Source organism: Giraffa tippelskirchi, chromosome 9 (assembly GCF_054371585.1).
Source record: "Giraffa tippelskirchi isolate mGirTip1 chromosome 9, T2T-mGirTip1v1.2.pri, whole genome shotgun sequence".
NCBI lineage: Eukaryota > Metazoa > Chordata > Mammalia > Artiodactyla > Giraffidae > Giraffa > Giraffa tippelskirchi.
In genome coordinates, this window is record NC_137283.1 from 101,183,267 (window position 1) to 101,204,662 (window position 21,396).

General features: G+C 36.7%; 1 protein-coding gene across 4 annotated transcripts in view; it reads right to left on the reverse strand.

Moving 5' to 3' along the window:
- Positions 1 to 21,396, reverse strand: part of RFX6 (regulatory factor X6) — a 120,624-nt gene that overhangs the window by 65,894 nt on the left and 33,334 nt on the right. For 2 of the 4 annotated variants that reach the window (XM_081529567.1, XM_081529569.1), the window contains exon 3: positions 17,660 to 17,724. The exons of the other annotated variants lie outside the window; for them this stretch is intronic. In XM_081529567.1, the coding sequence (XP_081385693.1) occupies positions 17,660 to 17,688 (29 nt within the window). In that variant the 5' untranslated portion in view covers positions 17,689 to 17,724. The remainder of the gene's footprint in view (positions 1 to 17,659; positions 17,725 to 21,396) is intronic. 4 annotated transcript variants of the gene reach the window in all.

Below are 21,396 nucleotides of genomic sequence, written 5' to 3' on the forward strand. Positions count from 1 at the left end.
GCTAAAATTTTGTTGAGGATTCTTGTATCTATGTTAATCAGTGATATTGGCCTGTAGTTTTCTTTTTTTGTGTTTTCTTTGTCTGGTTTTCATATCAGGGTGATGGTGGCCTCATATGATGAGTTTGGAAGTGTTCCTTCCTCTGCAATTTTTTGAAAGAGTTTTACAAGGATAGGCATTAGCTCTTCTCTAAATGTTTTATAGAATTCTCCTGTGAAGCCATCTGGTCCTGGGCTTTTGTTTTTTGGGAGATTTTTGCTCACAGCTTCAAGTTCAGTACTTGTAATTGGGCTGTTCATAATTTCTGTTTCTTCCTGGTTCAGTTTTGGAAAATTGAACTTTTCTAAGAATCTGTCCATTCTTCCAGGTTATCAATTTTATTGCCATATACTTGTTCATAATAGTCTCTTATAATCCTTTGTATTTCTGCATTGTTTGTTGTAACCTCTCCTTTTTCATTTCTAATTTTGTTGATTTGATTCTTCTCTCTTTTTTTTTTGATGAGTCTGGCTAAAAGTTTGTCAGTTTTGTTTATCTTCTCAAAGAACTAGCTTTTGGTTTTATTAATCTTTGCTATTGTTTCTTTCATTTCTTTTTGCTTATTTCTGCTCAGACCTTTATGATTTCTTTCCTTCTACTAATTTTGGGGGTTTTTTTTCTTTTGTTCTTCTTTTTCCAGTTGTTTTAGGTGTGAAGTTAGGTTGTCTATTTGATGTTTTTCTTGTTTCTTGAAGTAGGATTGTATTGCTATAAACTTCCCTCTTAGAACTGTTTTCACTGTATCCCACAGGTTTTGAGTTGTCATGTTTTTTATTGTCATTTGTTTCTAGAAATTTTTTGATTTCCCTTTTGATTTCTTCATTAACTTGTTGGTTATTTAGAAACATGTTGTTTAATCTCCACGTATTTGTGTTTCTCACAGTTTTTTTCTTGTAATTGATATCTAGTCTCATAGCATTGTGGTCAGAGAAGATGCTTGATACGATTTCAATTTTCTTAAATTTACTGAGATTTGATTTGTGACTCAAGATGTGGTCTATCCTGGAGAATGTTCCATATGCACTTGAGAAGGTGTATTCTTCTGCATTTGGATAGAATGTCTTGAAGATATCAATGAGATCCATCTCATCTAATGTGTCATTTAAGACTTGGGTTTCCTTATTAATTTTCTGTTTTGTCCATTGGTGTGAGTGGGGTGTTAAAGTCCCCTACTATTATCATGTTACTGTCAATTTATCCTTTTATGTCTGTTAGTGTTTGTCTTATGTATTGAGGTGCTCCTATGTTGGGTGCATAGATATTTACAATTGTTATGTCTTCCTCTTGGATTGATCCCTTGATCAGTATGTAGTGCCCTTCCTTATCTCTTGTAATATTCTTTATTTTAAGGTCTATTTTGTCTGATATGAGGATTGCTACTCCAGGTGATAAAACAAAGGTCTGGACTAGGAAAATGCAGTGAAAACAGAAAAGAAAGGGGTGACTCAAGAACATATTGAGGATGCATACATGGCGATGGTGATAGATTTTTTACAGTATTAGCTCCTAATGATTCATGAATTCTCCATCCATGCCTTTGGGAAATCCCCTCCTGTGTTGAGCCTGAACATGTCTATTGGCAAACATGCAAACAGAGTCTTGAAAAGCACTTAATATATATTGAGTCTCCACTTCTCTTGATGATGCTGGAAACCTTGAAACACCACCATGTGGCCAAGTCCAGGCTAGCTTGCCAGAGACACGTCAGACCCATCACTCCAGTGACACCCAGAATCAATTAATAACAAGAACAAACTGCTAGACATGTAAGTGATCTAAAAGAAGCCATTCTGAGGTAACTAGTCTCCAGCTGACTTGCCACCTGAGTGCAGCTTCATGAGTGAGTCTCAATGAAGTCCAGCCCAGCTGAGCTCAACCCAAATTGCTGACCTATAAATTTGTGCACTAATAAACAATTGCGGCTTTAAGCCAGTAAAGTTTGGGGTGGTTTGTTACACATCAAAAACTCACTGATTCAATGATGGGTTGGTTATAGCCTTGCATATCACAAAAAGTTGGTTGAACTTTTAGACACTTTAGAAGTAGCAGTAGCTTGTGGGAAAAGCAATTTGGCAAGCATATGTGGACGAATTTTTATTATTTGGTTTTCATGGGGTTTTGGTTTGTGTGTATATTTTTTTTAAGATGGGGAAGAATAGAACTCAAAAGTGAGGGAGACTTTGAGTAATAAAACTTACTTCAAAGAGTTCAAATAAAGATTAAATTCAAAAATATACACAAAAACACCAAATGAAAAATAACCATTACTTTATAAGTCTACATATGCAAACTATACATATTTTATTTTTTTACTCGACTTTTTAAGGAAATTCACACTAGTGGGTAAACACACAGAGAGATCTACATATACATCCCATTTTCCAGAGAAACAACATGGAGTGCCCAGTACAGTAAAACAGCTCTGTAAAGTTTCCGGCTACAAGTAGAATATAATTTTCACAGACACATCTCCTTCTATCCCCAAACCCAGCAAATTCTGCACTTGCTTCTTCAAAGTGAAGAGTCTGTATAGAGACACACTCTATGGATACATGCAGAAAAATATAAGTGTGCACACTAAACCTTCTGAATAAATTAAGCATGTTTGAGGGCTAAACAAACTCTATTCATTTGAAAACTTTTGGTTATAGTATTATACTTACCACACATTTTCCTAGCGGCCTTGTGGCTGAAGTGTGTATTATTTCAGATAAATAAATTGTGTAAAAATACAAGTTATTTTGTCAACATTTAATTTCAGAATATAATGTGTAGTATATAAGATGAAGACAATACAGTCCCCCAGAGCAAAAAAAATAAATAAATAAAAGCAAAAATAAACAAATGGAATCTAATCAAACTTATAAGCTTTTGCACAGCCAAATAAACCATAAACAAAACAAAAAGACAACCTACAGAATGGGAGAAAAAATTCACAAACAATGTGAAAGATAGGGGCTTAATTTCCAAAATATACAAACAGCCCATAGAGCTCAATAACAAGAAAACCAAGTAACCCAATCAAAAAATGGGCAGAAAACCTAAACAGGCATTTCTCTAAAGAAGATATACAGATGGACAATGGGCACATGACAAGATGCTCAAAATTGCTATTATAATTGGAGACATGCAAATCAAAACAACAATGAGGTATCACCTCACATCAGTCAGAATGGGCATTATCAAAAAGTCTACAAATAATAAAAACTGGGGAGGGTGTGGAGAAAAGGGAAACCTTTTACACTGTTGGTGGGAAAGTAAGTTGGTGAAGCCACTATGGAGAATAGTATGGAGGTTCCTTAAAAAGCTAATAATAGAGTTACCATATGCTCCAGTAATCTCACTCCTGGGCCTATATCCAGAGAAGATGAAAATTAATTTGAAAAGATAATGTACCCCAATGTTAATAGCAACATTATTTACTAATAGCCCAGACGTGGAAACAACCTAAGCACCCATCAACAGATGAATGGATAAAGAAGATGTGGTATGTGTATGTATGTGTGTGTATATGTATACGTAGTGGAATATCACTAACCATAAAAAAAGAATAAAATAATGCCATTTGAAGCAACATGGATGGACTTAGAAATGATTACATTAAGAGAAATAAGTTGGGCAGAGAAAGAGAAATATCATGATATACTTATATGTGTAATTTTAAAAATAAAATGATACAAACGAGCTTATTTACAAAACAGAAACAGACTCACAGACACACAAAACAAACTTATAATTACCAAAAGGAAAAAGGGGGAAGGAGAGATAAATTAGGAGCTTGGGATTAACAGATACAAACTACTATATATAAAATGGATAAACAAGGACCTACTATATATCACAGGGAGGTATATTCAATATCTTATAATAACCTATATGGAAAACAATTTGAAAAATATATGATTCAGATATATATATCACTTTGCTGTACACCTGAAACTAACACAATATTGGGAATCAACTATAATTCAAAAAAATCCAAAAATGAAGACAGTAAACAACTTCATGTCATATCAGTGCTTACTTGAGAGAAATGGGCAAAACCAGAAATGCTTTTTAGTCCTAATAGTCCATCAAAACAAGGCAAATAATTAAAAGATATACACTGTAAGTATGAATTTTCAGTCATGTTATATATACTATCATGGACAATTTTGATGAAATTAGATTATCTAAAATTTAAGGTAGGATACATGGTTTATCATAATATTGTCCTTATATTTTTTTAAAAAATCAATAGTATACTTAGTTCAATAGTATACTTAGTATACTAAGTATACTTTCTGTATATCATTGCCCAGTTGTGACATACAAGCTAAATGATTCCTTTACTTAGAATTTCTGTTTCATGAATATTGAAGATTGTAGCTTTTATTTTTTCTCAGCCTTTCCATCTTTGTATTTTATAAAATTAACATGTGAATATATTGATTACAATAACTTTATTGTATATCATCATTTGACTAATAATCACTAGTACTTTTGATGAAATACATTGCTTTTTAATATAATACTGAAATCAACAACTTTTCAGAACTCATGTAATTTCCTCAAGTTAAACAAGATTAGTTTTGCTTAAATCACTAATTTTGTAACTTGTCACTGAGTGAAATGGATACTATGCCTACTAACTGGAAGTTGTGGTTCTAAGACTGTGTGTACAATATATTTATTCCTCATCCCTCACTCTGTTTGAAAGCTTTTGAGTCCAATACATCATCCTTACGGAACAATCTATCAATTGGAGGAGCTGAGTAAATGTTGCTCTTTCCATGACATATTGCTTTTGGGTGCCAGTAAAGGATAAATAACGATGGGATAACGTAATAAGTACGTAAACATTAGGTCAAAAGAAGAGGTAGGTTGTTAGATCTAATGTAAGGTTTAAAATGGCACTTCTTAAAGTTGGACCATCTGCACCAGAATTACCTGAAGTACATGTGAAATATTCAGATAACTAAGGAATCACTGCATGAAATAGATTTATCGACATAGTGTCATAAATTTCTCACATCAAGACAAGGAAAATTTGCTTTGTGAAGATATGAGGGAGGAAAATACCTCTCAGCCTAAGCCACAGTCTAAAACCTTAGAGACATAACAAAGGATCTGTCAACTGGATTTGATTTAGCATCGGCTCATTTAGAATGGCAATATGGAGGAGAGAGTTGGAGAAAGGAGAAGGGAACACATATGGAGGAATAATAATATAGTAATAATAACACATATGGAGGCTGAGGAATAAGAAGGTGATCACAATCTCTCAATAGTCTCAACAGGGCTTTCCTATTTTTTTCACACCATGGTACATGTAGAAAATGATATTGTTATATCCAACACACTGGGATAAACAGATGAATCTTCTCACAGACAGAAGTAAGCAGACAAGAGACTCTGAATGCCCTAAAAGAGACTGAGCAGAATCAATACTTTCCCTTGGGGACACTCTGTTGGGAATAGCCATCAGTCTCTCTGTTAACATGTATATTACTACACACTGTTACCAATGCCTGGCACTGCCTGCATGTTCTCTGCTTTGAAGAATAGAAAAGTTAGTACCAAGAAGTTGCTAGATCTTTCTCTAGCTCCTTATGAAGTCATGGGATAATTTCTTCATTTCCATAGTCAACTAGTGAATGCTATTAAATGAATAAAATACTAAATGTGGAGTATTTTTCTTGATTATTATAAGACATAATTTACATTTAAATGAAATAATTTAATAATTATTATAAAAACCTGGAAGAAATGGACAAGTTCTTAGAAAAGTACAACCTTCCAAAACTGAACAAGGAAGAAACAGAAATCATGAACAGGCCAATCATAAGCACTTAAATCGAAACTGATAAAAAATCATCCAACAAAGAAAAATCCAGGACCAGATGGCTTCACAGGCAAATTCTACCAAGTTTCAAGAAGAACTAATACCTATCCTGCTCAAACTCTTCCAGAAAATTGCAGAGGAAGGAAAACTCCAAACTCATTCTACAAGGCCACCATCACCCTGATACCTCAACCAGACAAGTGTGTTAGTCTCTCAGTCATGCCCAACTCTTTGCAACCCCATGAAGTATAGCCTACCAGGCTCCTCTGTCCATGGAATTCTCCAGGCAAGAATACTGGAGTGGGTAACCATTCCCTTCTCCAGAGAATATTCCTGATCCAAGGATTGAACCTGAGTCTCCTGCATTGCAGACAGATTCTTTACTCTCTGAGACACCAGGGGAAAGATATCATCAAAAAAGAAAATTACAGGCCAATATTCCTGATGAACATAGATGCAAAAATCCTCAACAAAATTCTAGCAAACAGAATCTAACAACACATTAAAGGGATCATACACCATGATCAAGTGGGATTTAACCCAGGGATAATTTATCCCAGAGAGAATCCCAGAATTCTTCAATATATGCAAATCAACCCCATCAACAAACTGAAAGATAAAAACTATATGATCATCTCAAAAGATGCAGAGAAAGCCTTCACAAAATTCAAAGCCCATTTATGGTAAAAACTCTTCAGAAAGTAAGCATATAAGGAACCTACCTCAACATCATAAAGGCCATATAAGACAAACTCACAGCAAACATTATTCTCGATGGTGAAAAACTGAAAGCATTTCCTCTAATATCAGGAATAAGACACTATTATTTAACATATTTAACATATTATTTAACTATTATTTAACATAGTTTTGGAAGTCCTAGCCATGGCATCAGAGAAGAAAAAGAAATAGAAGGAATCCAGATTGGAAAAGAAGTAGTAAAACTCTCACTATTAGCAGATGACATGATACTATACATAGAAAATCCTAAACATTCCACCAGAAAATTACTAGTTAATCAATTAAAATAGTGAAGTCACAGGATATAAAATTAATACACAGAAATCCCGTGCACTCCTATACAATAACAGTGAAAAATTAGAAAGAGAAGGAAACAATTCCATTCACCACTGAAACAAAAAGAATAAAATACCTAGGAATAAACCTACCTAAAGAGACAAAAGGCCTATATGCAGAAAACTATGACACTGATAAAAGAAATCAAAGATGACGCAAGTACATGGAGAGATATACAATGTTCTTGGATTGAAAGAATCAATATTGTGAAAATCATTATATTACCCAAAGTAATCTACAGATTTAAGGCAATCCCTATCAAACTGTCAATGATATTTTTCACAGAATTAGAACAAAATTTTCACAATTTGCATGGAAACACAAAAGACCCCAAATAGCCAAAGAAATCTTGACAAAGAAAAAATGGAGCTGAAGGAATCAACCTTCCGGACTTCAGACTGTACTACAAAGTTACATCCATCAAGAGAGTATGGTATTGGCACAAAAACAGAAATATAGACCAATGGGATGACAGAGAAAGCCCAGAGATAAACTTATACACCTATGGGTACTTTATCTTTGACAAAGGAGTCAAGAATATACAATGGAGAAAAGACAGCCTCTTCAATAAGTGGTGCTGGGAAAACTGGACATCTACATGCAAAAGAATGAAACTATAACACTTCCTAACACCATACACAAAAATAAACTCAAATGGATTAAAGACTTAAGTGTAAGGTCAGACACTATAAAGCTCTTAGAGGAAAACACAAGCAGTATGCTTCTCGTCATAAATCACAGCAATCCTCTGTGACCCACCCCCTGGAGTAATGGAAATAAAAACAAAAATAAACAAATGGACCTAATTAAACTTAAAAGCTTTTGCACAGCAAAGGAAACAATAGGTTCAGTTCAGTCGCTCAGGCATGTTCGACTCTTTGCAACCGCATGAACTGCAGCACACCAGGCCTCCCTGTCCATCACCAACTCCCACTGCTGCTGCTGCTAAGTCGCTTCAGTCATGTCTGACTCTGTGCGACCCCACAGATAGCAGCCCACCAGGCTCTGCCGTCCCTGGGATTCTCCAGGCAAGAACACTGGAGTGGGTTGTCATTTCCTTCTCCAAAGCATGAAAGTGAAAAGTGAAAGTGAAGTCGCTCAGTCGTGTCTGACTCTTCGCGACCCCAAGGACTGCAGCCTACCAGACTCCTCCGTCCATGGGATTTTCCAGGCAAGAATATTGGAGTGGGTTGCCATTACCTTCTCCGCACCAACTCCCGGAGTTTACTCAAACTCGTGTCCATTGAGTTGGTGATGCCATTCAACCATCTCATCCTTTGTCATCCCCTTCTCCTCCTGCCTTCAGTCTTTCCCAGCATCAGGGTCTTTTCAAATGAGTCAGTTCTTTGCATCACGTGGCCAAAGTATTGGAGTTTCAGCTTCAGCATCAGTCCTTCCAATGAATATTCCGGACTGATTTCCTTTAGGATGGACTGGTTGGATCTCCTTGCAGTCCAAGGGATTCTCAAGAGTCTTCTCCAACATCACAGTTCAAAAGCATCAATTCTTCAGTGCTCAGCTTTCTTTATAGTCCAACTCTCACATCCATACCTGACTACTGGAAAAACCATAGCTTTGACTAGATGGACCTTTGTTGGCAAAGTAATGTCTCTGCTTTTTTAATATGCTGTCTAGGCTGGTCATAACTTTCCTTCCAAGGCATAAGCATCTTTTAATTTCATGGCTGCAATCACCATCTGCAGTGATTTTGGAGCCCCCCAAAGTAAAGTCTATCACTGTTTCCACTGTTTCCCCATCTATTTCCCATGAAGTGATGGGACCAGATGCCATGATCTTGGTTTTCTGAATGTTGAGTTTCAAGCCAACTTTTTCTTTTTCACTCTCCTCTTTCACTTTCATCAAGAGGCTCTTTTAGTTCTTCTTCACTTTCTGCCATAAGGGTGGTGTCGTCTGCATATCTGAGGTTATTGATATTTCTCCTGGCAATCTTGATTCCAGCTTGTGCTTCATCCAGCCCAACGTTTCTTACGATGTACTCTGCATATAAGTTAAATAAGCAGGGTGACAATACATAGCCTTGACGTACTCCTTTCCCTATTCGGAACCAGTCTGTTGTTCCATGTCCAGTTCTAACTGTTGCTTCCTGACCTGCATACAGATTTCTCAAGAGGCAGGTCAGGTAGTCTGGTATTTCCATCTCTTGAAGAATTTTCCACAGTATGTTGTGATCCACACAGTCAAAGGCTTGGACATAGTCAATAAAGCAGAAGTAGATGTTTTTCTGGGACTCTCTTGCTTTTTCAATGATCCAGAGGATGTTGGCAATTTGATCTCTGGTTCCTCTGCCTTTTCTAAATCCAGCTTGAACATTTGGAAGTTCACAGTTCACGTACTGTTGTTCACCCCATGTCCAAGGTCAGAGAAGCCCCAGCAAGATGGTAAGCGCTGGAGTGGTGGCTGCACAGCGCTGGAGCAACTTTAAGGAGATACCCCACGTCCAAGGGCTAAAGAGAAGCCCCAGTAAGATGGTAGGAGGGGCGAATTTGTGTTTAGAATGAAACCCCATTCCCACTAGAGATGCTCAGAGAGCTCAAACAAACCTTGCATGCACCAGGACCCAGAGACCCCACAGAGACAGACAGAACTGCATTTGAGCATCTGTTGTGGGGGTACAGGTCAGCAGTGGACTGCTGCAGGGGCAGGGGCTCTGGGTGCAGCAGACTTGGGTATGGCATAAGCCCTCTTGGAGTTGCCATTAATCTCACCATGGAGGTGCCAGAACTTACACAGGACTGGGGAAATTGACTCTTGGAGGGCACAACAGAGCCTTGTGTGCACCAGAACCCAGGAGAAAGGAACAGTGACCCCACAAGAGACTGAGCCAGACTTGCCTGGGAGTGTCCAGGAGTCTTCAGTGGAGGTGTGGATCAGTGGTGGCCTACTGCAGGGTTAGGGGCAATGAGTATAGCAGTACATGCATGGGATCTTTTGAAGGAGGTTGCCATTACCTTCATTACCTCCACCATAGTTTGGCCCCAGGTAAATAACAGGGAGGGAACACAGCTCCATCCATCAACAGAAAATTGGATTAAAGATTTATTGAGCATGGCCCCACCCATCAGAACAAGACCCAGTTTCACCCTCAGTCAGTTTCTCCCATCAAGAAGCTTCTATAAACCTCTTATCCTTATCCATCAGAGGGCAGACAGACTGAAAACCACAATCACAGAAAACTAACCAATCTGTTCACATGGACCACAGCCTTGTCTAACTCAATGAAACCATGAGCCATGCCCTGTAGGGCCACCCAAGACGGACGGGTCATGGTGGAGAGTTCTGACAAAACGTGGTCCACTGGAAAAGGGAATGGCAAACCACTTTAGTATTCTTGCCTTGAGAACTGCATGAAGAGTATGAAAAGGCAAAAAGATAGGACACTGAAAGATGAACTCCCCAGGTCATTAGGTGCCCAATATGCTACTGGAGATCAGTGGAGAAATAACTCCAGAAAGAATGAAGAGACGGAGCCAAAGCAAAAACAACACCCAGTTGTGGATGTGACTGGTGATAGAAGTAAAATCCGATGCTGTAAAGAGCAATATTGCATAGGAACCTGGACTGTTAGGTCCATGAATCAAGACAAATTGGAAGTGATCAAACAGGAGATGGCAAGAGTGAATGTCGACATTTTAGGAATCAGTGAAGTAAACGGACTGGAGTGGGTGAATTTAACTCAGATGACCATTATATCTACTACTGTGGGCAAGAATCCCTTAGAAGAAATGGAGTAGCCATAGTAGTCAACAAAAGAGTCTGAAATGCAGTACTTGGATGCAATCTCAAAAACGACAGAACGATCTCTGTTCATTTCCAAGGCAAACCATTCAATGTCACAGTAATCCAAGTCTATGCCCTGAACAGTAATCCTGAAGAAGCTGAAGTTGAATGGCTCTATGAAGACCTACAAGACCTTCTAGAACTAACACCCAAAAAAGATATCCTTTTCATTACAGGGAACTGGAATGCAAAAGTAGGAAGTCAAGGAAACAATAAACAAAATTAAAAGATAGCCCTTAGAATGCGAGAAAATAATTGCAAATGAAACTGACAAAGGATTAATCTCTAGAATATATAAGCAGCTCATACAGCTCAATATTAGGAAAGCAAACAGCCCAATCACAAAACGGGCAGAAGACCTAAACAGGCATTTCTCCAAGAAGGCATACAGATGACTAATAAACATATAAAAAGATGCTCAACATCACTAATTATTAGAGAAATGCAAATCAAAACTACAATGATGTATCATCTCACACCAGTCAGAGAGGCCATCATCAAAAAATTCTACAAGCAATAAATGCTGGAGAGGATGTGGAGGAAAGGGAACCCTCCTACACTGTTGGTGGGAATGTAAACTGATATAGCCATTACGGAGAAGAGTATGGAGTCTCCTTTAAAAAAAACCTAGGAATAAATCAACCATACAACCCAGCAACCCTACTACTAGGCATATACCCTGAGAAAACCATAATCAAAGAAGACACAGGTATCTCAATATTCATAACAGCATTTTTTACAATAGCCAGAACATGGAAGCAACCAAGATGTCCATCAACAGATGAAAGGATAAAGAAGATATGGTACATATATACAATAGAACATTACTCAGCCATAAAAAGGAATGAATTTGAGTCAGTTCTAATGAAGTGGATGAATCTAGAGCTTGTTATAAAGAGTGAAGTAAATCAGAAAGAGAAAAACAAATATAGTATACTAACATATATATATGAATTCTAGAAAGATGGTACTGATCAATCTATTTGCAGGAAAGGAATGGAGACACACATGTAGACAATGAACTTGTGGACACAGTCAGGTAGGGAGAGAGTGGGACGAATGGAGAAAGTAGCATATATATATATATATATATATATAATCAGATGTAAGATGGAAAGGTGGAAAACTGGTGAGATGTTGCTGTGTAGCACAGGAAGCCCAGTCTGGCTCTCTGTGATGACCTGGAGGGATGGGATGAGGGGAGAGGAGGGAAGGTAAGGAGGAAGGAGATGTACATATAATTACGGCTGATTTGCTTTGTTGCATGGCAGAAACCAACACAACATTGTAAAAAATTTTTTTAATATTTAAATAAAAAATAGAAAAAATTATTGTATCAGAAAGCATGTTACATATGTTATCTTTTTGATAAGCCACATATAGATGATGTGAGGGATTCCCAGGTAGCAGTAATGGTAAACAACCCACCTGCTAATTCAGGAGATGTAGGAGACACAGGTTTGATCCCTGGGTCGAGAAGATCCCCTGGAGGAGAAAATGGAAACCCACTCTAGTATTCTTGCCTGGAGAATTCCATGGACAGAGGAGCGTGGTGGGCTACAGTCCACAGGATTGCAAAGAGTTGGACATGTCTGAAGCAACCTAGCACACATGCACAGGTGATGTGAAGTGAAATTTCAAGAGAATTTTTACTCTTCTACATAAAATAAAGAAATATAAACTATAACGTTAAAAACGCAAGATATATATAAAGGTGATAGAACTCATTTTTATCCTTGTATGAAAACTGCTAATCATGTTGGCAAACAAACAAAAAAAAGAATCATGCATTTCAGGTTAAAAAAATAAATAAAGGTGAAGGGGAGAAGGAGTTAATAAGAGAAAGAGAAGAAAAAAAGTGGCTTTGATATTAACTTTATAAAATCAAAACTGCTAAAAACATCAAGTGATTAATATTTCAAATACAAAGACTTATGGATCATTTTCCTAAATTCTGTAGTACTAAAAATGTGTATCCATATACACGGTAAGTCAACTATGTTGAATTTTAGCAATACATCTTTCAACATCAATTGTATGCATAAAAGTAAATTAGAAAATCTACCATTTTGAAAATAATGCAACTTAAAAAATTAAATGGCACAGTAGTAAAGTACACTACAGTAACATTTACACTAACATGGAAAACAAATAATTACCTATCATTACACATCTTAGGTTGATCTATCTGTAATTTCCGTTTGCTCTCATCTCTAGGAAATTAATTCATTAACGAGTAAGGCAACATAAAATCTGACGTAAAAGCAAAGTGTATATTAAACCTAGTCACAAACTTAGACTAAATGTGAAATAAGCTTCACTTTTATGAACAGAATAAATAGCCACTTCATCCTCACAGCATAGCTACTGTAACTACTGAAAAGGTGGTCGATTATCTGTTTCTAACCATGAGTTAATTTTGAAGGGAGACATAAGAGACATAAAAGTCAATTGGTTCCTCCAGAGATTCTAGGCAAATTGTCAAGGTCATTATATGACTTGGTGGAGGATCACATAAGGAGAATTAAACTAATGGAAAATTCTCCTACAAAGAGTTTCCATTAAATAATCTATGAATTACCAGCTGCTTTCCACATTCACGTAGTTAGAAATAAAAGGATCAAAGAAGACCATGAATAAAAAAAAGAAATCCCAATAATTGAGGCAGGAAGTGATTAAGGTAAAAAGATGGACTTGAGTAGAGTCAGGGTCATGGTAAGGATGATTTCTATTTTGACCTTGTTCCGGTATGTTGATAATTACAAGCCTATAGAGTGAAAAAGTAATTCCATGGTGCCAACAGCCGGCATGTGTTAGACTCTCAATTATTTTATCATCCACTTTGATGGGAATGAGCCCAAATTTTTAAGCTAGTAAATGAAAATTTGTAGGGATACGCATACATGTCATGGATAATGTCATATTGAGTTTAACTTAAAAGCTAAGATTGTGAAGTCATTTTTTTCAAATTCATGACATTCTGATGTTTTCAGATTCATTGTACCAGAGAATGGAAGGAAATGATGTTTTCACTGCTTCATTCTATGAGCAGCAGGCATGAAGTCCTCTCTGTAGGGGTAGCTTTGTGAAAACCCCTGCCCTTTTGTAGGAAGCAAGGCTCCCTCCTCAGGGATGCACTTTGATTCTTGCATTAAGAGGACACACCCAGGCTTGCTGAGGAAGCAGGCTGCCTAGCCTCAGCCAACAGAATGATCTCTTCTGTACACAGATTGATGACATAGAAAGAGAGCTGAACCTCACATTCACCTGTGTGCAGTCTTGATGTCCAGCAGGGAAAAAAAAGATGCTAATGGAACTATGGAGAATGAGAGAAAAGGAAATTCAAAAAATCCCCAAACTAAGATTTTGATATATTTGAATGCAAATTCAAGACCCAGAAGAAATAACTAGGATAAACTGAAAGGGGTAGAATTGTTTGTACTTGGGAAAAAAGCACACAGGAGAAGGATAGCACATTGAATCCTTTAAGCCAGAATGGAGATACAAGTTCCTCAGGAATGAAAAAATAAATATAAGACATTTATCAATATCTGTATCATTAACAGTATATAGCACTTTGCTTATAATTGGTATTCAATATTCATTATAGGGATTAATCAACTTTGGGAGTTTTAATAATACTACATTGCATACCAGGGCTTCCCCTGTGGCTCAGTGGTGAAGAATCCGCCTGCGATGCAGAAGACGGAGGAGAGCTGGATTTAATCCCTGGGTCAGGAAGATCCCCTGGAGGAGGACACGGCAACCCACTCCAGTATCCTTGCCTAGAGAATCTCATGGACTGAGGATCCTGGGGGCTACAGTCCGTAGAGTCGCGAAGAGTCAGACACTACTGAAGCAACTTAGCACACACACACATGCATACCAAACATGAATGTGCTGAGCACTATGTTAAGTACTTTATATGTTATATGGTTTTATCCTCACTGATTCTATGAGATAGATGAAAGCATGAGCTTTTTACAGATGAAAAAACTGAGATTCAAAAAATTTAAGTTACTTTCCCAAGGTCTCATGGTTAATAAATGAGGAATCAGGATCGAATCCAGCCTGGCTTGATTTAAAGGTTCACAGTCTTATCAGTACGATAGCAAGCTTGCTAGACCTCCTACCAGCAAAGGGTCTGTGTTGTACACACTTGTACCGGTGGTTCTCAGCCCTATAAACCCACACCTCCACATCCCATTGTTATAAGAAATATTTTGTAATACTCACTTTACTACAGAAATTCATAGATAAGTACACACATATTTAATCAATATAATGCACTGGCTCCAATATAAAGAGTGAACTAAAGAAAGATAATTAATAATAAGCAACATGCATTTCAAAATAGATATTCAACAGATACACTAAAACATTTTGTTAAGAAATCTGATGCTTGTATCTAACCATAGAATCACCATGAAAAGAACAATTATACATATAGGGTAATATTGGTGTGGAATTCTTACATGGAGTCTCAGAGCTCCCCGACTATTCCAAGAATCAAGAAGTGCCCATTTCTAAAGACTTGGGCCTGGAAATTTGCATTGTGTCACTTCTGTGACATTGTATCTATCAAAGAAATTCTAGAACCAGCCAAGATTCAAGGAGAGGGGCCATGGATCTCACATGCCATCTCTTGGTGACAAGAGTGTCAAAAAATGTATGACAAACACTACAGTCCATTCTGTGACCACAGATTACTTACATTCCTCTCACTTGTAAAATACACTCCATCTCTTCCCAAATTCCAAAATGTATCATCCCCTTACAGCACCAGGCTCAGGCTAAGTTCCAGGGTCTCATCACAATCTCTTTCCCTATCTCCCATATCCCTCAGTCTATGAGATCTTATTCTAATCAGGATAGAATACTATCATACATTTTTTTCAAATCAACTTTAAAAGGCAAATACTTCATGCTCTCTTGACTTCGGGGCTTCATCTTTAAATCTTTTTCTCCCACAAGTTCAACCTTACCAAGTGAAAGTATTGGCTTGAAGACTTGTCTTTGATAAAAAATTTTAAAAATCTTTTTGAAAGTATCTATCCAGAAACTGTTTCCTTTCTTTGTTTTTAATCTGTATGAGAAAATAAATGTCACAGTACAGAATGGATACACATGGGGAAAAACCTGAAGGCCGAGAGGTCATTTAGGAGGCTGTGTGACCTTGTACACCTAAGATGATGTGGACTCAAAATCCTGCTTCGGATTGAGTCAGTGATTTGTCCTCTTGCCTAATGATAATGTTGAAAATTATTATTTCTTCCTTAGGACTCAATCCAAAACATAGTTTATTATTCTGTCATTTACCCTTCCATAAAATTCTTGATAAGCTCTCCAAGACCTTAAAGTGCTCAGTATATGTTAATCATTATTATTAGTAGCAGTACTCTATATCTTTAAAAGTAAGAATTTTCAGTTTTCACTAACTGAATAATATTATTTAGAGTTACCAGCAGGTGGGGATGTTGAACAATATTTTTCTAGGATGTCACAAGCCTTGTTACTGATTTAAAAAAATAAAATAAGAGCCTATGAATAAAGAACTTCCCTACTGTATTACAAATCTCTTTTTAATGGAAATTTTTTTAAAAAATTCACAAAATAATTCTTAAAAATATTCAAAATAACCATAAAAAAAGATTGGGCTCAGCCTAGAATATGAACTCTAGAGCTCCCGGAGGAAGGTACGGTCACTGAAAGGTCAGTCTCTTGTCTCTAGGCTGCTTAGTGGACTTTAAATCAATGTCTCATCTCAATTTTGGACCCAGTACTTTGAGAGTGGATTACAAAACAGAAATAAAGAATAAGTGCCTGTGTCTGATTCACGTGTCAAAAATAACTAGGATAGAATCTGACTCTACTTCTTTCACTAATAGTAGCTATTCAGCAACTACAGGTGCCAGGTGCTAAATTAGGTGCTCTTCAGATTTGGTAAGAAGGCTGAGCATCGAAGAATTGATGCTTTTGAACTGTGGTGTTGGAGAAGACTCTTGAGAGTCCCTTGGACTGCAAGAAGATCAATCCTAAAGGAAATCAATCCTGAATATTCATTGGAAAGACTGATGCTGAAGCTGAAGCTCCAATACTTTGGCCACGTGATGTGAAGAACTGACTCATTTGAAAAGACCCTGATGCTGGGAAAAATTGAAGGCAGGAGAAGAAGGGGACGACAGAGGATGAAATGGTTGGATGGCATCACTGACTCAATGGACATGGGTTTGAGCAAGCTTCGGGAGATGGTGAAGGACAGGGAAGCCTGGCATGCTGCAGTCCATGGGGTTGCAAAGAATCAGACACAACTGAGCAAGTGAACAACAACAACAAATTCTCATAGCAATCCTAGGAGGTCGATATTATTAGCTCTGTCTACAGATAAGAGAACTGAGGAATTAAGTTACTTAGCTAGTTTCATTCAACTATTAGATGGTGGAGACAGAATTTCATCTCTGCGTTCATTGATTCTTATGTTTTTGCTTGCAAGCCTGTGTGTGTGCTAAGTCGCTTCAGTCATGTCTGACTCTTCCACTCTTTGTGACGCTATGGACTGTAGCCCTCCAGGCTCCCCTCTCCATGGGATTCTCCAGGCAAAAATAGTGAAGAAGATCCCTTCTTCCCCACCCAGAGATCTTCACCACCCAGAGACTGAACCTGCATCTCTTACATCCCTTGCATTGACAACTGATGGTCTATGTTTTATCCTAGGAGTCAATTCTGACTAAATATCCTAAAGATGAAGTGAAACCAGCAAATATCTCCCCCAGTGCCAAACTACAGCATTCAAATGAAACCGCAGCTTCAGTCTCATTGTGGCATTTATGGAAAATGAGACTTCATTTTTGAAGTTGGCATCAAAAAAAAAAAAAGAAACTTCCAGTTTAGCAACAAAAGAACCATCTTTTCCTGACTTACCCATGAAGTTGTTTCCTTGAACTTGTCATTCAAACCTAAATGGGACATTATTTTTCTCCAATACCCTAAGGAATAACAATGGAGAAAGGTTTGAGAAGGCAAGATATAGAGTGTTACAATATAATTTTAATTCATATGTGTAGCAGAATTTATAAAGAACCCTTAAGAAAAATGTACAACCCTATTTTCAAATGGACAAAGCACTTGGCAGGTGCATTTTATAAACGATATCTCCATGTGTCTGTACCTCTCTAGGGTAGAGGCTGAGAAATCAGAGACCTTGGCTGGGGCGAGGGATTTGAGGGGATATGCCTACTTAGTCTGACCCAAAGTTTCCCATTTAATTAAATGAAAAATCCTTTTATCAAAGGACAACTATTAACATCTTAAGAAAGTTTGGGAAACATTGATGTGGAGATTTTATTTTTTCTCTTCCTCTAGTTGCTCACATAAAATTCTCTCTCAGATCTTCCTAGCTGTCAAACTACGAAGTCATCAGACACCTCTTTTGCTAGCATGCTAGCATTCACTGAAATTGTAACTCATAAGTGTTTTGTTTTCTTGTATCTCCTGGAAGATTATTTTCTTAAGTGGAGTTTAAATTTTTGGTTTATTTCATAATCAAAAGAAAATGCTTTTATCATCTCTTGTTTACTAAAGCAAGTTCTAGTAGTTTTGAATGAAGCATGAAAGTGAAGTGTGGAAACACACTAAGTAAGAGAGAGTGACAGAGTTCAAAAGTTGAAAAACGTCAATGACTATTCTTTTCCTGTTTGTCCTTTACTGTCTTTGAAGCCAAATGTTTGATCTTTTGCATTTTCCAAGATGGACATACTATGTTATTGTTAGGTAAACACCAAGACAGAACCATGAAGCTCAAAATAAATGTTTCAGCCACACCTCATTAAAAATAATATTTACCACATACTTAGTAAGAGAAAAATACAAACTGTGTTTTATCTTTTATCCCATTTTATTGAATATTTTAGGAAAAATAGTGATAGTACAAAATATAGAGAAATATTATGTAGTTTTTCTTGAACATTTACCTATTTCAAAATATAGGTTCTATAGCCAAATAATTTGACTTCCTGAATCTATACCCGCATCCTTAGTGTAGCTGTAATGGAAATTGAAAAAAGAAAAAAATTTGGACAGGCTGAATGGATACAAAAATAAGACCACTATATATGTTGTCTACAAGAGACCCACCTCAAAACAAGGGACACATACAGACTGAAAGTGAAAGGCTGGAAAAAGATACTCCACACAAATAGAGACCAAAAGAAAGCAGGAGTAGGAATACTCATATCAGATAAAATAGACTTTAAAATAAAGGCTGTGAAAAGAGACAAAGAAGGACACTACATAATGATCAAAGGATCAATCCAAGAAGAAGATATAACAATTATAAATATATATGCACCCAACATAGGAGCACTGCAATATGTAAGACAAATGCTAACAAGTACGAAAGGGGAAATTAACAATAACACAATAATAGTGGGAGACTTTAATACCCCACTCACACCTATGGATAGATCAACTAAACAGAAAGTTAACAAGGAAACACAAACTATAAATGATACAATAGACCAGTTAGACCTAATTGATATCTATAGGACATTTCATCCCAAAACAATGAATTTCACCTTTTTCTCAAGAGCACATGGAACCTTCTCCAGGATAGATCACATCCTGGGCCATAAATCTAGTAAATTCAAAAAAATTGAAATCATTCCAAGCATCTTTTCTAACCACAATGCAGTAAGATTAGATGTCAATTACAGGAGAAAAACTATTAAAAATTCCAACATATGGAGGCTAAACAACACTGAATAACCAACAAATCACAGAAGAAATAAAAATATGCATAGAAACAAATGAAAATGAAAACAAAATAACCCAAAACCTATGAGACACTGTAAAAGCAGTGCTAAGGGGAAAGTTCATAGCAATACAGGCTTACCTCAAGAAACAAGGAAAAAGTCAAATAAATAACCTAACTCTAAACCTAAAGCAACTAGAAAAGGAAGAAATGAAGAATCCCAGGGTTAGTAGAAGGAAAGAAATCTTAAAAATTAGGGCAGAAATAAATGCAAAAGAAACAAAAGAGACCATAGCAAAAATCAACAAAGCCAAAAGCTGGTTCTTTGAGAAGATAAATAAATTTGACAAATCATTAGCCAGACTCATCAAGCAACAAAGGGAGAAGAATCAAATCAACAAAATTAGAAATGAAAGTGGAGAGATCACAACAGACAACACAGAAATACAAAGGATCATAAGAGACTACTATCAGCAACTATATACCAATAAAATGGACAACTTGGAAGAAATGGACAAATTCTTAGAAAAGTGCAACTTTCCAAAACTGAACCAGGAAGAAATAGAAAATCTTAACAGACCCAACACAAGCACGGAAATTGAAACTGTAATCAGAAATCTTCCAGCAAACAAAAGCCCAGGACCAGACGGCTTCACAGCTTAATTCTACCAAAAATTTAGAGAAGTGCTAATACCTATCCTACTCAAACTCTTCCAGAAAATTGCAGAGGAAGGTAAACTTCCAAACTCATTCTATGAGGCCACCATCACTCTAATACCAAAACCAGACAAAGATGCCACAAAAAGAGAAAACTACTGGCCAACATCATTGATGAACATAGATGCAAAAATCCCTAACAAACTTCTAGCAAACAGAATTCAGCAACATATTAAAAAGATCACACATCATGACAAAGTGGGCTTTATCCCAGGGATACAAGGATTCTTCAATATTTGCAAATCAATCAGCATAATACACCACATTAACAAATTGAAAGATAAAAACCATATGATTATCTCAATAGATGCAGAGAAAGCCTTTGACAAAATTCAACATCCATTTATGATAAAAACCCTCCAAAGAGCAGGAATAGAAGGAAAATACCTCAACATAATAAAAGCTATATATGACAAACCCACAGCAAACATTATCCTCAATGGTGAAAATTGAAAGCATTTCCCCTAGAGTCAGGAACAAGACAAGGGTTCCCACTCTCACCACTACTATTCAACATAGTTTTGGAAGTTTTAGCCATAGCAATCAGAGCAGAAAAGAAATAAAAGGAGTCTAGATTGGAAAAAAAGAAGTAAAACTCTCACTGTTTGCAGATTACATGATCCTCTATATAGAAAACCCTAAAGACTCCACCAGAAAATTACTAGAGCTAATCAATGAATATAATAAAGTTGCAGGATATAAAATTAACACACAGAAATCCCTTGCATTCCTATACACTAACAATGAGAAAACAAAAAGAGAAATTAAGGAAACAATTCCATTAACCATTGCAACAAAAAGAATAAAATACTTAGGAATATATCTACCTAAAGAAACAAAAGACCTATATATAGAAAACTATAAAACACTGGTTAAAGAAATCAAAGAGGACACAAATATATGGAGAAATATTCCATGTTCATGGATTGGAAGAATCAACACAGTGAAAATGAGTATACTACCCAAAGCAACCTATAGATTCAATGCAATCACTATCAAGCTACCAACAGTATTTTCATAGAACTAGAACAAATAATTTCACAATTTGTAAGGAAATACAAAAAACCTCAAATAGCCAAAGCAATCTTGAGAAAGAAGAATGGAACTGGAGGAATCAACCTGTCTGACTTCAGGGTCTACTACAAAGCCACAGTCATCAAGACAGTATGGTACTGGCAAAAAGACAGAAACA